The following is a 17644-nucleotide window of genomic DNA, read 5'->3' as shown; positions in this document are numbered from 1 at the left end:
GCTATTGCCAAAAAAATAAGAAAATTAGACACCCTTAGAATTAGATTAGAAATAAGAAAGGAATTGACAAGAGTGAAAAAAGCTTTACTCTTGCTTCTATTTACATTATCTAATTAGGCACTATGTGGCAATGATCTACAAGACCTTTAACATGTGTCTAATTTGTAAGATATGTATTTTAACTTGCAAGTCAAGTTTTTTATGTATGTGCCACATCATTAGCTTATACTACAATCTATCAACACATGCAATACGTGGCTGACTTGTTGGCTAAGTGTTTGACCTACCAATATCTATAGATAAAGATGAAACTGTGTCAATGAAGCTTCTAAAAAGCTTTTTTATAAGTTATTATGAAATTAATCTACTTTTATTTATTTTTATTTATCTATATTATCTAAAAAATTATTAAAATAAATATATATATCCATGACATTATCTCCCCCTTTAGAGAGAAGTTCTATGAAGAGCAAAAATCACATATTAATGAAGTCCAAGATGCTATAAATTTCATTTGTTAAATAATTTGATTGTTTTTTTTCTTCAAAGATGATTGATAGATTCTTTTCATGGACATACATATTTATCTACATAAGAAGTGCTAGATAGAAGGTAAATATAGGTAGATTTGATATTATCTTGTAACATATCTTCTCATAAGCTTTATTAATACGTATTTGATTTTAGACGTGTTTGTAGTTAATTGTTAGATTAGAAACTTAGCTAATAACTTAGCCACATCTTGTACTTGCAAGTAACTTGTGAAACAAGTTAATTATATGGAATACATACAAGAAACTTGTCTTATAAGTTTGACACATGTCTTGCAAGTGAGACATGTGTTGGAGGTCTTACAAAACATCACTACGTAGCTTCTAATTAGATAGTATATATGGAGGTAAGAATGAAGCCCTCTTTACTCTTATCAATGCTTTTTTAATATTTAGTCTTGTTTCAAGACTTTTTGATCTTCTTATGTTTTGCAATAGCTATTCTAATGTTAATACTAAATCAGTTTTGAATAAATATCTACTTATTTTGAATTATGTAAGAGTGTATTAAATTTTTTGGTTTTTTAATATTCATGTCCTTGATAGTTTGACAAGAGTATTAAATCATTATTCTTATTTCTTTTATAAAAGTGAGTGGACTACACCACTTTTATTGTTATATTTTGAAGGTTGCAAACTACCTACATTTGAACTAACATTTACTTTTTTGACATTGTTTTTTTTAAAAGAGAGTGGATTACTTTTTATTTTATTTTTATAGAGATCTTCATTTGATATTAGAAGTTCTAAAGTATCCTCTTCTTATTTGATTTTTGGATTTATTTGAGTTGTCTATAGAAAGAAAATTATAGATGCTACTCTTAATAGAAGTGAGAATATATTTGCAACTATTGCAGATCTTTACAAGCTTATTAATACTCTTAGGGTGAAAATCTCACGTATCTCTAATAACAATCATAGAAATAGTGTTCCTATACTTATGAAAGAAATCAACAAAGAAGTCCAAAGTCTACACCAAGAAGTTATGTAACTAAGAGAAGCAAGTAAATCAAGTTTATAACTAAATCCAAATAGTCTTACTACTACAAGTTGCATATAGAAGTAATAAATGGTCATTTGTTGTTTTTTAGAGATATCATCTATGAAACTATTTAAATATAATAAATAATAGTCATAATATCCAAGTAATATTTAATGTGATGAAATATTATTTAAATCTAATTATTTTAAGATTAATGTAGCTAAAAAAATATAATCCTCAAATAAATTAATTTTTTTATAATCTTGATTTTTTCCATAATTTTACTCAAGTTGACTTTGTTGGACATATCATTTTAAATGATGGCTTTACAATGGATTTTAAGAAAGTCTACACTATTATAGATTGAAAGATCCAAAAAATAGTTAGAGATGTTGAATATTTTTTGTAATTTTCCAAATATTATTCTATCTTCATTAAAAACTTTTTCCAAGTTGCAGCTTCATACATGTTTATCATGTAAAGACCAACTTGAGTAGAACAAAGAAATGGAAGTATTTTTAAAGCTCATTTGTTGAATTCAATAATAAATTTATCTCACAATTTGTCGATTATATGAATCTTCATGTACATTCCTTCCATTCAACTTGCAATTGCCAATTTGGAAGTAAATCTTGAACTATTTTCTTATCAACTTTTCTTATCTAACTACTACTCAAGCACAAATGCATACACTATAAAAAATAAACTAAAAAGGATCCATCTTCTTAACTTATGATCCTAACTTCACCGATGGACTTTTGGATGCAGTGTTCAGCTCCGATCGTGGTAGCACATCGAAGGAATCGCAGCTAAACTGACCAACATCTTTTTAAGTCTGTAAATCCTTAATTACAGCTGGCTGTTGCATGTGCTAAAGCAATAATGTCTGTTGTGTATTTTCGCCCTGAGCCTCCATGCAATTGGTGCCAAGCTTCACTTTGACTCTACCAACAAGCTCTAATCACCGCAATTGCTACCAAGCTTGGATCTTACGCACTATATTAGTTCCAAAACTATACCGCAACCTAGCTCAAGAGGGAAAAAAGATTGACTTCAAGGTTGAAAGGAAAAAAAAAAGATTGTCCTGAAGGTTGAGAGTGTTGATGATGGAATGTTGTAGCCGAACTCAATCCCTCTACACTACCTGGTCGGATGCTTTAAGGTCTGTGTTCCTCAACTCAATGAGTATACTAACGTTGATTATACTGAGCTAGTCACTGCCACTAATGCTCACCTTGATTGAAGCTTGCACTTCTTATTGGGAGAATTATATTATATAATATACTAGTTTCTTGTGTGGAATAGTATTTACTCTATATTGACCTTATACTAAGAGTTGTGACTCATGGTGTCACCATGGTACACACAATATATATATTGTGTATCAATTGATCATATTAATAATAATGACGTTTTCAACATGGTATCAAAGCTATAGAAATATTCGATTCTCAGAATAAGCTTTGATGAATGCTTTATTAAGAAAATAATTGCTGAAATTACAAAAATAGTTTATAATAAAAATAATATCAATATAATTCATTATAACAGCAAAGGTTGATGAAGAACTTGAAGTTCATCAAACCATGAAAAGCAGTTCGAGACCTGAAAATGGCAACATACAAACCATAAGCAAAGATAAAATTGAATTGATCAAAAACAAATTTATAAATAATTACAATTCAATTTCAAATTAAGAATATTGAAGATGATACAAAAAGTGGACATTAATCATGTTCCAAAATTCGATGGTTCATATTTTAACATATGGAAACATAGACTAATATTAGTTTTCAAGGCTGAAAAGTTATGGCCCATAGTAAGTGGTGAAGAACTCTTACCAGTGGAACCAACGGAAGCTGAAATTGCTGCCGGAATCTCAGCTTTATCTACCACAGGAGTAGGAAGTATAAGCATATGGATAGACAAGGATACCTTATCTTTAACTATAATTAATAATTGCCTAGAAAACAATATTGTTTCACATATACAATCTTGTACATCAACAAATTCAGCATGGCAAGAATTAGTAAAAATATTTGAATCACATGATGCAGTAACTAAGATGTATTTAAAAGACAAATTATACACCTTAAAAATGAGAGAAGGTGATATTGTTATTAAACACATATATACCTTTAGAGCACATATGGAACAATTGTTGACAGCAAGATCAGCAGTTCCAAATGATGAAGCAATTCTTACTTTAATGAGAAGTTTGCCTCTAAGTTATAGATCCTTCATTAGCTCCTTAAGAAGGCAACCTGGGATTACATTAACATCCTTGATAATAGATTTGATTAAAAAAAAAAAACACTCATGAAAAACATGAATTTAACATCTGATAATAATTCAACCTTGTATGCAGGTAAGAAATTTCAGAATAATAATAAGAATTTTAGGAGGAGTTCACAAGGAGAGAGTAGTACCTCCAAACTACATGAAAAGAGTAATTTTGCTATTAGGAAATATTTTTCTTGCAAGAAAAGAGGTCACTTGATCAAAGATTGTAGAACAAGAATAGCAATTAAAATTTTTAATAATAGAAAAGAAATAAATGTTATTACCAAAACAAATAAACTATATGTGGCAACACTTATAGTTAAAGAAAATCCAAATTCAATGTGGTATGTGGACTCGAGAGCAATTCAATATATGTGTCATGAGTTAGAAGGATTTGTTAAATACATCAAACATGAAGACAAACAAGTTGTCTACTTAGGAGATGATACTACATCATATATAATATAAGGACATGGTGATGTAAATATCAAACTTACAAATGGTGATGAGAAGATCATACCTGATGTATTACATATACCTGGACTTACAAAGAATTTATTCTCTCCCAAACAATTAGATAATGCAGGAGGAGAAATTTGCATAAGAGCTGGTACCACTACACTTATAAATAAATTTGGTCAAACCATTGCAATATGCAAATTAAACCCTGATTTATATGAATTAGGTACAACTATACTTTCAAACAAGCCTCAAATTGTTATTCCAGCAACAACACAATTAAATAAAGTTGATTTTTGGCACTTAAGACTAGGACATATAAATCCTCAAAGACTCAAACAAATACAAACCATGGCAAAGGGGATTGATCCCTTTGATGAAAGAAAAATTACCTTATGCCAACCTTGCATAGAAGGTAAACAACATAAAGAAAAGTTTCCTACACAAGGTGCACAAAGAACTACCAAATTGTTAGAACTTATACACTTTGATATTTGTGGACCTATGCAAGTAGGCACACATTCAAGATGTACTTACTTCATCACATTTATTGATGATCTAACAAGATATTACCAAGTGTATTTGATGAAACACAAATTTGAAGCATTTGAGAAATTCACCTTATACAAAAATTTTGTAGAAAAACAAATAAGTTTCAAAATTAAAATGTTAAGATCTAATCGTGGAGGTGAATATACATCCAATGATTTTAAAGATTTTTGTAATAAAGAAGGCATTAAACAAGAATATATTATAGCTTATACACCACAATAAAATGGTATTTTTGAAAGAAAAAATAGAACATTAATAGGAACAGTACTTGCAATGCTATCCTATTCAAACTTACCTAAAATTTTTTGAGGTAAAGCACTCCAAATAGCAAATTACCTCCAAAATAGGAGCCCTACAAAATCTCTATAAGTTACCAAAATACCATTTGAATTATGGTACAAATGACAACCAAATTTATCCTAGCTTAAAATATTTGGTTGCAAAGCTTATGTATTCATTCCTAAAGAAACAAGAAAGAAGTTAGACTCTCATTCACAAGAGGCTATCTTTCTAGGCTATAGTGAAGAATCTAAAGCCTATAGACTTATGAATATGCAAAGTCAGTAAATTCTTATTTCAAGAGATGTTCTCTTCAATGAGAATCTACATGATCCACAAACAATCCCATACTTGCATAATGACAATGAAGAACTCTTACTAGATTTAGAATTATTAAAACACCCTTTAATAACTAAAAGGACCAATGAGAAAATCCTCCCTTCTGTTCAAGGCATGTCTCCCACATCAATGTTACTACCACAAGAAACACATGTATTTGATCAATCACCAATACATAGTATTCCTTCAAATGTGGGAGAACAATCCTCTTTTTACATTGATGTCATAGAAGACTTCTTTCAACTATTATTACAAAATGATCAAGAGATCTTACTTCTTGCAGATGATGAAGTACATTCCATATTGAAGGCTCCAAATCTTTCTACTAGTTCTAAACTAACAAGAATTATTCAACCAACCACAAGATTGTTGGAGTCTATATAAGGTAGAAAAGAATATAAACGACAATGTAATTGACATCACCAAGCCCACCTTGTTTCTACTCACCTAGAAGCTCCAAACTCCATTCAAGAAGCAATAGAGAGGGTTGATGCTCAAGAATGGCAATAAGCAATCAATGCTGAAATTACATCCTTAAATAAGAACAATATATGGCACATGATAAATTTACCTCCTAATCGAAAACCAATCAGTTCAAAGTGGATTTTTAAAATCAAAACTAAAGTTGATGGAAGTGTTGACACATATAAAGTAAGGCTAATTGTTAGAGGTTTCACCCAAGTTCAAGGTATTGATTACATAGAGACATACTCTCTTGTAGTCAAACTTAACTCTATCAAAGTTCTTCTTACTTTAACCGCTCAACATAATCTGGAAATACATCAACTAGATGTTAAAACAGCTTTTTTAAATGGTTTTATAGAAGAAGACATCTATATGACTATTCCTGAAGGATTACCTTCTATACATACTAATAAGATATGTAAATTAAATAAATCCCTATATGGTCTTAAACAATCATTTAGAGCATGGTATCAACGATTAGATCAATACATAATCCTTCATAAATACCAACATCTCGAATCAGATGCAAACATATACATCAAAAGAGAACATAATCAAGTTTTTACCATAATTACAGTCTATGTTGATGACTGTATTCTTGTCAGCAATAAGCTTCTTTTAATTCAGCAAGTCAAAGATATTCTCCAACAAGAATTTGAGATGTCCAATGAAGGAGAAATCCATTATACTTTACACAATGCCATATTAAGAAATTGAAAAGAATGATGGATCATCCTCCATCAAGCCAAATACTTAACAAATAAACTTAATGAATTCAATATGTTGAATTCCAATCCATTAAGTACCCCAATTCAGCCAGGAATTCGTTTAAGTAATGAAGACCCTATTACTTTATCTGATTACTCCTATTCTCAAGTTGTTGGCAATTTGATACATGCCATTATTAATTTTAGATCCGATTGTGCTTATATTATCAGCAATTTAGCACAATATCTCTCTAAACCAGGACCTACACATATTCAAACTTTGAAAAGAACTATGAAATATATAAAAGGCAAATTATCCTTTGGAATAAAATATCAACACTTACCTCAAGGTGATATTCTCCATGGTTATTTTGATGTTGACTGGGCATGTAATAAGGACACCTGTCGCTCTACCTCTGGCTTTTGCTACTTACTAGCTAGAGAAGTTATCTCTTGAGGCAACAAGCAACAACAATCTGTTGCTTTGTCATCTACAAAATTAGAATATATGGCTTTAACTAAAGCAACCATTGAAGCTATATGGTTGAAAAAATTATTACATGAATTTGGATTCCCTCAACATGTACCAACCACCATATATTCAAACAGTCAAAGTACAATTGCTCTTAGTGAAAATCCAAAATATCACTCCAGAAGCAAACATGTAGACACACAATACCATTTCACAAGAGAAAAGATACTTGCCAAGGAAATTAAATTACAATATGTGCCAACCACATATATGACACCAAATGTATTTACAAAATCTCTTTTCAAAGAGAAACATTTTCAGTGCCTTTTTCAACTAGGCATGTATCCTATTCTTCTCAATTCAAAATAAAAAACCTATTCTACAACAATTCAAGCATTGTTGGTCTACTCAAAATCACCAGACCTTCTACAACAACCATATTTTGATACATCATGGAGTGGGAGAATACACAGTAAGCCACCTCATTCCAAATCCATGAAATATCAAAATACACAGATTGACACCATTACAACAGTGGAGCCCGCCATAACAGCAACGGACTCCTCCATGGCCGATCTCGCATCGGTTGACGACTCCACTACAAAAGCAAAGCCCGCCACAATAGTAGTGAAGCCGGCCATGGCCGATCTCGCATCGGCTGGCGACTCCATTACAACAGCGAAGTATGCTACAACAGTAGCGGAGCTCGCCACGATCGATCTTGCATCGGCTGGCAACTCTACTGTAATAGCGGAGTTTGCCACAACAGCAGCTAAGCTCGCCACGATCAACTCCGCCATAATTGACTCCACTACAATAACGGAGCCCGCCATGGCCGACCTCGCATTGATGGTCAACCCCATCGCAAAGCCCATCAAGGCGCCTACATTGACAGCCGACCCCCATCAATGTATATACAAGCGACGGAGCTGATCTTCACGGCAGCAATAATCTTCAATAGCAACAGTGCCTCCAACAACGACAGCAAAAATAACTTCGCAACAAAAAGGGAGTGTACGCAAAGCAATCATGAAACACAATCTAATAATAGTTCAAAATCAACAAAGAAATACATACCTTCTTAGATTTGAAGAAGCAGTGGGAGAGCTACAAGAGAGCTCTACATCAATGCAATACCCAAAAAGGAGATTAAAACCCTATATTTCTCATACATATTTCTCATAATAGATGAAATCCAATTTGAGGATGAAAATTAGTGTACTAATAGGAGTATTGGGAGAATTATACTATATAGTACACTAGTCTCATGTGTAGAATACTATCTACTCTATATTGACCTTACACCAAGAGTTGTGACTCTTGGTGTCACAGTGGTACACACAATATATATATATATATATATATATTTATTGTGTATCAATTGATCATATTAATAATAATGACGTTTTCAACACTTCTGTCAACACCGCAATGTGAACTTCACCGCCTACTACAGTCCAAGCAAAAGAGGGGAACGCCGCTGCTAGCACCAATCTTTCGTTGTTGAAGCCGCCACACAGCGCTTTCGCTCGGAGAAATATCTTCCACGCGTGATGGGAGCCGTCTTCCGACTGACCCGCCAGCGATTCGACGCAGCACTACAGGATCTAGCAACAAGCCTTCCCACTAGCCATTGAATCAATTCTGTAGATCCTTCAGCAGATGCTAGTGGGAGCACAAGAGGAGTTGGAGGTAAAAGAGGGGGCAAAGGTTTGAATTTGCTTCCTTGAACAATGCAGCTGTTGTTGGTTGTAGACAGCTGAAATTCAATCCTCCAACCAAGACCAGCAACAAGGCTGACAGTTGAACGAGCACCCGACTCAATTGTCGGTCATCAACAAAAGAGAAAAAGAAAATAAATTCTTCGGCACTTCCGCATTGGATCCGGCTAAAACCAAAAGCAACACAACAAAAGTAAAAGATTCAAGCCATTGCTGATCTGCAACTGGAAATGCCACCGAAGATGACCAGCGCCGCCAACTCCAAGACCGCAGCCATACGATATTGGAAGAAAACACAGAGAGAAAGAAGCCGTAGCCGTCGGAGCCGGACTCCTCACGCCAATTCAAAACAAGGAAGAAGAAGGGAACACCAAAGTGCTGCACCGTAGCACTCTAACAGATCGGAAAAAACAAGGAGGGCCCGGAGCGTTTGGAGCTCAAGCGCTTCTGAACAACTAAAACAAAAAAAACAAGGAGAGAGGGGATTCAGGGCGGCTCGGATTCCTGTCGGAGATGAGAGACGCTGCTCAGCCTCATCCACCGGCTACTCCGTCTGAACCCCTCTATTTGATAACCAGCTTACACCCGGTTTCCTCGATATCCTGCCAACTTCCTACCCGACCAACTTAAGGGCCCGATATCAACCTATCACTATACCAAATATTGCCGTATTGTATTTTGTGTGTAATATATTGTATACCGTCTTTCATACGTATAGAATATAAGGATCTAAAGTCTACTATATCATGTATGGTATATATCCTAAACCATATACTATTGTATTTTGACCTATATAATTTCTATATTTAGGACACATATACTGTATTATTTGCAATGGCTCTACTATATCTAGACTATATAAGAACTTATATACAATTCCATACCCATATTCCTATCTATATCCCTATAATATCCATACCGTATATGAGTCCTGTACTACTAAAGTTTGAATATGTTAGATTCTTTCAAGATGCTATAGAGATGCCAAAAGATATTCAATTGATGTTCTCCAAGATGCTTCATACTTAATTTCCTACTAGAATTTCTACATATAGTTATGTTTTATCCACTAACTCTATTTTGTTTATATTCAATATTTTTTCCACCCCTCTTCAATTAACACTTGACAATTGACCCTTCTATTACAAGTTTTTGTTCTAATACAATACATGAATTAATTTAATGATTCACAATAAACTTCACCTAATAGCTTTCCTTTCTTGGAAATTTTCAGCAGTCAAAATTAACTATAAGATCCATAACAAAGAGCTTCTTGCAATCATTGATTCATTTCAAGAATGGTTTCATTATCTAAAAGGCGCTTCTAGTCTAGTCACTATATATATGTGATAATAATCTTGAGTACTTCATATGGGCACATGTTTTGAATTGTTTCCAAGCCTATTGGAGCATGTCTTTATTAAGATTTGATTTTAAGATTACTTATTGAACCAAAAAACAACAATGTTTCTTAGATGCCCTTTTTCTAGACATTCTTATTTTGCACCAAAAGAAAGAAACATATCTTTTGACCAACAAGGAATAATTTTCATGAAGCCAAAGCATTTTCATCTTTGAACATTGAAATCAACATTAATTGTTGATTTAACCTTTCTCAAGCAAGTTCACTTTAGAGTTGCTATGATTATAATTATTATTATATTTTATACATTCTTTTATTTTAAATACTTACTTGCTACATCTCTAATACAACTCAATTGTTGAAATTTTGCACAAAAATAATGTACCTCATTAAAAAAAATATATCTTTCAAAATTGTACAACAATAGCTTATCCAATATCGTAATTCAATTTTTTTCTATATTTTATATGCAAAAATCTATGTATACGTTATCTGTGTATGATCTGTGTACTCATAAATAAAATCTATGTATACTCAGATATTTTAAAGGGATACCCACATCGTTTCATAATAGAAGTTTTTTACGCAAAAAATTACATAATACAAGTCATTTCATACCACATCAGAAGAAAATGAGAAAGTCGGTGCAAGTTTGTAAAATTGTAACAAGTACAAGTACATTGAACCCATTCCCCCATGAAGAAGCCACTGAACCACACGCAGCCATCGCTGCATAGCAGCCACAAACTACGTCGCAAAAGTGACGGTGCAGGATCGGCACCTAAAACGGCGTCAGACGACGACGAACAAATCTTGAATATGCGTCGATAGACGGACGGTCGTCAGCGGCGGAGAAGAATGTGGGGCCACCGTGGGCTGTGGTTGGTTGTCTTCGCCGTCTTGAGTCGCCTTGACGATGTTGTTGACGATTTACTTTTTATCTTATTTTTTTGGAATTATTGTACAGTATTCGCGTCATTTTAGACGATGTTGTTGCTACTGCTGTTGTTGTTGTTGTTGTTGTAGATTTTTTACTTTTATCTTATTTTTTTAGACTTATTGTACAGTATTCGCGTCATTTTAGAGTTTTGTTGGCTTGATCGCGACGGACTCATCACATCGGAGCATACATTTGAGCTCGTTGGGATTTTGGGTATGGATCGTCAGCTAGCGTGATTGAGTTTGGGTCTTTGCCCAGATTTCGTCTACTCAAAAGCTGCACCCATGAGGCCTGGGCTTGGCGCGTGGTCAGTGTGGGCGGTTGGTAAACGGTGACGATGTTGTAGAATGCGAGTTTGAAGAGGATATGCATGGAATTTTAGGGAGGAGACGGAAGTTGGAGGATGGGCGTGATGACGGGCGCGTTTTCTGGGGGCTGTTGATTATTAGGAAGTGTTGAAGCGGCGACAAGGATTTTGTGCGGAGCTGGGGAAGTGTGAGTGAGCGTGTGTGTTGTGAAGGGGGTCGAGGTTTTGCGAATCGAGTAGGCTATGGTGTGGAGGTTGAGGTTTGAACTTGAGGAGTTCTTAGCTAAGAAAATGTGACTGGATTAGTGGAGAGGGTTTCAACCAGCCGCGCTCGCACTGGGTTGAAGAGTAACTGTCACGGTCTTGGTTGGAGAGATGGTGGTGTTGTCGGAGATGGTCATGAGGGGAGCGAGAAGGAGCAGAGGGATAAATTTATGCGTTGCGAATTGTAGAGCAGCGGAAGGGGTTTACATTCTGTTTAGCAAACTTCCTTCTTTGGCCCATGCGAAAATCTGAAGATGGTACTTGGGCAGGTGATGCTGCCAGTATTAGCTGGCAAAAAGGTGTCCGGCTTAATGATAGTCACGGGTTCAGGCATTCATGACCCATGCGCGGGGGTTACGGAAGCAAACAAATTTCGGAATGTGTCGGTGCACCATTCAGTTAACGGATGGTGTCTTCGCAGAACTGGAAATTTCAATTTGATGAAGAAGTCATTTGATTCGTCTTCCTTGATATCCCGAGCATCTAGCCAAGCACCTTTCAATCCTTTGCAGTATCAATCATACTCAATCCCTTCGTTAAATTGGCGCAATAAGGGTGTCAAGAGGCTAATCGAAGGATACAACACACAGGAAGTCATACAGAGGGGCAGGCCAGTGGAGTTCTCAGAATCGACGATTGCTTCTCTTTTCTCTGAGCATAATGGTATATGCAATATACAATCCGCTTCATCTGGTTCGCTTCATCTCGCTCGATTGTTTCTATCTTTCGTCCAAACATCAGGAGACTGCATTCATGTTGATTACTTAGATTGGATGGTGGATGTGTCTCGGAGTGCTGGTAACTGTGAATTTGTTGAGAAGCAGAGGGAACCGAATCTAACTTTGAAATCTATGGCTTAGTTAATTTTCTTGAAGTGTATAGTTTAATGTGTTAATCGCCAGTACCATAAAATTAAGCTGGGACTTGGAAGTCTGTTTTCTTTTTTAGGTGATAATACGGTATGGTGCCTCCATCTTGCTATACATGGACCCGATTGGATGCAGATAGTTGTTCTTGTGGATTTTCTTTAGCTATTTCGCAACCCAAAATGCTCTCTGGTAGAGGGTAGTTTTAGGAGTTGGGAGAGAATCGGTTAGTTCACACTAAGTTCAACCTTCTCGCAAGCAGCTTACAAATTGGTGTTTTGGTATAGGAATGCCGCCTCGACCCCGGAGAATCATTCTCGTTCGCCATGGGGAAAGTTTAGGGAATGTTGACGAAACTGCTTACACACAAATTCCTGACTCGAAAATTTGCCTGACGGAAAAGGGCTGGAAACAAGCACTGAAGTGTGGGCACGACATTCGCGAGCTGATTGAGGGTGATCATAGTGACGATTGGAAAGTTTACTTCTATGTGTCACCGTACAACCGGACGTTGCAGACCTTGCGTGGAATTGGGATTGCCTTTGATCGAGAGCGCATAGCAGGAGTCAGGGAAGAGCCTCGTTTACGGGAGCAGGACTTTGGTGGGTGCCTCCGGCTATCATCTTGCCGACAGTTTCGTCTTGCCTGGGCTTTTAATGTGCTACATTTTTACAGTCACTTGTTTCACTTCCCACTCTGTTTGAAACGCATTGACTAATAAGGACTGTCGTTGCGCAGGTAACTTCCAGGATAGGGAGCGAATGAGGGTGGAAAAAGCTATTCGTCTTCGTTACGGCCGATTTTTCTACCGCTTTCCCAATGGTGAATCGGCTGCAGATGTCTATGACCGCATCACAGGCAACTCCCGGCATCCTAACCAGTTTTACTTTGAAGTGATAATTCATTGTTCTGCATTCAAACCTATTCATGGTGGAGTTTGACTGCCCTTGTCTTTCTGAGAATCTGAGCCCAACTGATATTCTACTGGATTTTCATGAAGCAATTTGCAGGTTTTAGAGAAACCTTGAGAGCAGACATTGATGTAGGTCGCTTTCAGCGGCCAGAGTCACGCTCCAAGAACATGAACCTAGTTCTTGTGTCTCATGGTCTTACACTTCGAGTATTTTTGATGCGTTGGTACAAGTGGACCGTGCAGCAATTTGAGGGCCTATACAATTTTGGAAATACAGAGATGCTAGTCATGGAGCTTGGACCCGGGGGCAGGTGAGTTAATACTTTAAACGAGCTTGTTCCATCCATAGTCAGAGGACTACTTCTGTATCTGGTATACTTCTTTCGAATCGATCATGTCTATGCAACTGTTCTCACATACTAAAGCGCCAGTTTGCAAATAAGACAAGAAAGCATACATCAGATGACTTCCACAAAAACCGAGTGGTTTAGAGTACGGATGATTCTAGTATCTAGTTAATGCAAGTTCATTGCTCTTTCTGATTCTCCTATACTGGAACTTGAATGATTGACCATTATTTTGCATGACCGCTGTATTTATCATCATGAACTTTTGCAAATTCAGGTATAGCCTGACAATGCATCATTCAGCAGACGAGCTGAGAGCTTTTGGCATGACTGATGACATGATTGAGGACCAAGAATGGTAATTCTTCCGTGAAATGGTGTTAACGAAATATTAATATATCTTCTCATGCTCATTCAATGCTAGAGATTCCTTTCAAGTTTGCTATGTATTTGTATATTCCACTGTACGCATTTGAGTCTGACACTGCCATTGTTTACTACTGTGACGCAGGCAGAAGATTGCACGGCCAGGGGAGCTAAATAATAATTGGGACACTAATCCATCTTTTTTCCACCACTTTGATGCTGCCGCAAAAGGCCTTGATTTGAATGCAATTCCAGATGATATTGTCCGTTATCCACCAGTGAATGGTGCCACACATTCAAAGCTCTACTAGTATTTGATGAGTAGAGGATGTGGGCGCTTTTATTGAGTGCTATGAGGTTAGGTACTTTAATTAGGAACAGGAGGAAGGGCCCAGTAATCGAATCGTCTCCTTTTGACATGGGGAGCAAAAGATGAAGTGGGCTTGCAATCTATCTGGCTTTTGTATCAAACACCAGTACCGTCCAACTCTGGTACACTTAGAACCATGTCGGCGTGCAATGGAGCTTAAAAATGGGTCGTGTAGTTTTTCTTGTATCCTCATTCAATGGAGTTGCTAGATTTTGATGAGGAATCACTACAAGGGAGTAGTAGCCTGTCGAAGAAAGAACAGCCATGCAATTGCTTTGTAGTTGTATATTGTTGAGAATTTGTAGGACAGCGTCACTGAGACCAGGTGATGAGAGTAGTGGCACAGTTGCTCCCGATGACACTAATCAATTTTAAATGAACTTAGAAATTGCACGTGTAACTGTTAGCCTTCAGGAATTTGAATTCCATATGCATTGAGTTCTTGAATATTCTCATTACACGACAGTCTTTGTGCCCTTTCAACTGTGAAGCATTCAAGACGACGTTGAACTCAATGAATTAGTAAACGGCGGCAGATCAACTCACAAGAGCAAAACAATACAGATCCAAGCAAGTATCAGAGTACGGCTACTTATAGCACACTGCAAGATAACAAGAAGCAACCAAAGGCTATCAACGACAACGATATGGACACCAGAACAAACAAAAGTTGGATAATAATAGGGCAACACCAATCGCCCAAAAATCCAATCATGCGGTGTGCATTGGCCTCTAGCAGGAAAAATAACAGCAACACCATCGTCTTTAACCACAAGAACTTGAGCGGAAATCCCAAAGCTCAAAAATCCGTACATAGAACTCAGCCTAGAAGGGAACTCGCAGCAGTCCCTTGTAGACACCTCACACCCTTCTTGGCATCCCTTCTAGATTTTTTTAATCTTGTCAGTGTTGTGTCGTCACCCTCGGTTGACACCTTCTTGTCCGTTTTTCAGCGACAGAGCCTTATTTGGTTGGGCTCGGTAAGACAAGCTGCTACAAGTTATGGAAATGACAGAATGCCATAGACCGCTTTGGCAAGGGTAGTTTTGTGAGTTTTGAGTCCTCTCGCCAGCCAACCTAAGCAGCACGAGGTCAATATCACCACCGGATTTTGTTTATTCCCTTCTTGTCATGCATTTTGCAGTTTAGTACAAACACACTTAATATCATGAAATTAATTACAACCACCACCTCTTGTTGTCTTGTCATGTAGAGTTACAAGACCCGTAAAATTCTTTTGGGTTTATCTGTTTGTTTGTACATAAAATTCGTCTTTCACTCTGGAATTCAACATCCATTGTCATCTTTTCGGATATAATTATACAATTTAAACCAATCCTGTAAGACTATTCTATATGTTTTCTATCTCCTTTTTGTTGAATTTGTTTTTGTTAACACACAAACCACTCATAGCCGAACAAAACATCGTATAAGATCAGTAAATAACTGTAAACCAAGCTCTCAAGGCTCTCGAGGAAATCAGCCAAGGGTCATTCACCTTTCCAGATGAGCTTGATTAAACCTAGAACGAAATCACCAACTTCAAGGTAGAGAGTGCATCAGTGCGTCAAGTCTAAGGAACTAGAAAGTGAGACGGGTCAAATCAGTAAATAATGAACCGCATTGCTTCCATTTCTAGCACTCACAACTTCAGGCGGTTGTCCATACAACTTCATTGCACGTTTGAAAAGAGATGACTTGTAATCAGATCGGCACACAGCCAACTCCTCAGGAAACAATACACACCACGCATATGACCAATAAGGTCCAATAAGTTTGCAGGTTGTGGCATTCAGCGTCGCAAGAATGAACGCGAGCCCCAACTAATGCACATTATGATGACTATCGAACTGGTGCTCGATCAAATCTCAAGATGTCGACGTCCTCGACGTCTCGAACTGAGTCGCTTCCGACGCAGCTGTAATTATCTACTTCTACAATTCATGCAATGTGCATCCGGCAGTGCTCAAACAACATCTCTTAACCAAGACTTTGGGTGGTAGCAGCATCCATCCCCCTCGGATCAACTCCCCAACTGGACAGCATGTCCTGATTCTCATAGCCCGATTGCAGCGACTCGAATAGGTCCACAATCCTGCGCACCGTACCAGGAAATTCAATGCAAGCCAACGTGAGCTTTCCCCGGTAATGTTCGATCACAACCAACTCATACGCACTACTCTTCACCAGCCTCCCGAAACCCCAAACTCCGCCAAATGCCATGCAATGCATCGTCATCTCGCGCACGTACCTTGACTTGACTGGGATCTAGTACTTCACGGTGAGCACCTCCTTCTTGCCGACCTTCACCACCAGACTCTTCTCACTCCCCTTCCCCTTCTCAAATGCCGTCAACGCCAGCACCTTCGAGCACTTGGGCACGATGTTCTTCAGAAACTCGGCCAACTTGATCGGGAAGGTCTTCGTCACAGTCAAGCCCTTGTTGTTCTTCACTGACACCCACACGTGCACCACCGGAACGGAGCACTCCACCTTCACGGGCCCGATGGCGGTCCACTGCCCAGCCTTTGCCACCACAGCCTTCGCCGCATCCTTGCCCCGAACGATCAGCTTCACCGATATGGCCCTCGTCGCCACGTTGTGAATGACGCACTTCAGAGAGAAGGTCGAAACCTTCTTCACGATGGGGCTGCGACTAGGAGCGGGAACCGGAGCAGGCGCAGCAGCCTTGGGTGGGGGGGGAGGAAGAGGTGATACGTGAGCATCAGCCGCCACGGCTGCTGCCACGACGAGAACAGCAACGAGAAACAAAAGCTTGGCCATGGTGCGTGATCGAATCACGGCTGATACGGAGAAGGAGCAGATATGCGGAAGCGAGCAGAAGCGACTGCTGATCTTGGAGGTGGTCGCTCACCTGGTTGTGGGTAGGGGGAGGGGTTATGTACCGAGATGGTGAGGCCTCGAGCTGCGCCAAGTCGCGCGGCATCGCTCCGGTATCACAGAGAGATCAGGATATCACATGCACTCCAGAATGCATGCTCGACAATGCCGCGGAACTCTGACAGGCTCGTGAAGGGCCCGCATATCTCGGACTTGAGCTCGTTCAAGGATGGTTCGAGAACTTGTGGGGACGCGCG

At 37.8% G+C, this 17644-nt stretch overlaps 3 protein-coding genes across 5 annotated transcripts; 1 reads left to right on the top strand and 2 right to left on the bottom strand.

Moving 5' to 3' along the window:
• Positions 1–7315: 7315 nt before the first annotated feature.
• LOC112283345 (uncharacterized) lies at positions 7316–9322 on the bottom strand. Its single transcript, XM_024521932.3, has 2 exons — positions 8167–9322; positions 7316–7972 (listed from the first exon to the last, which is right to left on the bottom strand). Exon 2 carries the CDS (start codon positions 7962–7964, stop codon positions 7593–7595), a length of 372 nt encoding a protein of 123 aa, XP_024377700.1. The 5' UTR covers positions 7965–7972; positions 8167–9322; the 3' UTR covers positions 7316–7592.
• Positions 9323–11289: 1967 nt separating this feature from the next.
• On the top strand, positions 11290–14946 carry LOC112283577 (phosphoglycerate mutase-like protein AT74H). Of its 3 annotated transcripts, none has more exons than XM_024522467.3 (6): positions 11290–12347; positions 12838–13152; positions 13289–13408; positions 13561–13774; positions 14088–14168; positions 14322–14946. In XM_024522467.3, exons 1-6 carry the CDS (start codon positions 11939–11941, stop codon positions 14485–14487), a joined length of 1305 nt encoding a protein of 434 aa, XP_024378235.1. In that variant the 5' UTR covers positions 11290–11938; the 3' UTR covers positions 14488–14946. The 3 variants fall into 3 exon arrangements, with proteins under 3 accessions (XP_024378235.1, XP_024378234.1, XP_090107431.1); XM_024522466.3 differs by having other exon boundaries at positions 11442–12377; XM_090251305.1 differs by lacking the exon at positions 14322–14946 and having other exon boundaries at positions 11493–12377; positions 14088–14172.
• Positions 14947–16221: 1275 nt separating this feature from the next.
• LOC112283578 (uncharacterized) lies at positions 16222–17407 on the bottom strand. Its single transcript, XM_024522468.3, has 2 exons — positions 16798–17407; positions 16222–16641 (listed from the first exon to the last, which is right to left on the bottom strand). Exon 1 carries the CDS (start codon positions 17328–17330, stop codon positions 16815–16817), a length of 516 nt encoding a protein of 171 aa, XP_024378236.1. The 5' UTR covers positions 17331–17407; the 3' UTR covers positions 16222–16641; positions 16798–16814.
• Positions 17408–17644: the final 237 nt, after the last annotated feature.

Source organism: Physcomitrium patens, chromosome 6 (genome assembly GCF_059467195.1).
Source record: "Physcomitrium patens ecotype Gransden chromosome 6, ASM5946719v1, whole genome shotgun sequence".
Classification (NCBI taxonomy): domain Eukaryota; kingdom Viridiplantae; phylum Streptophyta; class Bryopsida; order Funariales; family Funariaceae; genus Physcomitrium; species Physcomitrium patens.
This window is presented reverse-complemented; position numbering and strand designations above follow the sequence as displayed.

Bases quoted from the DNA above. Each gene is read 5' to 3' on its own strand.
- LOC112283345 (XM_024521932.3), bottom strand. From the start codon at position 7,964: ATGGGCTTTGCGATGGGGTTGACCATCAATGCGAGGTCGGCCATGGCG.
- LOC112283577 (XM_024522466.3), top strand. From the start codon at position 11,939: ATGGTACTTGGGCAGGTGATGCTGCCAGTATTAGCTGGCAAAAAGGTG. The intron at 13,153-13,288 runs GTGGGTGCCTCC...GTCGTTGCGCAG, and splicing joins TTTACGGGAGCAGGACTTTG to GTAACTTCCAGGATAGGGAG. The intron at 14,169-14,321 runs GTAATTCTTCCG...ACTGTGACGCAG, and splicing joins ATGATTGAGGACCAAGAATG to GCAGAAGATTGCACGGCCAG.
- LOC112283578 (XM_024522468.3), bottom strand. From the start codon at position 17,330: ATGGCCAAGCTTTTGTTTCTCGTTGCTGTTCTCGTCGTGGCAGCAGCC.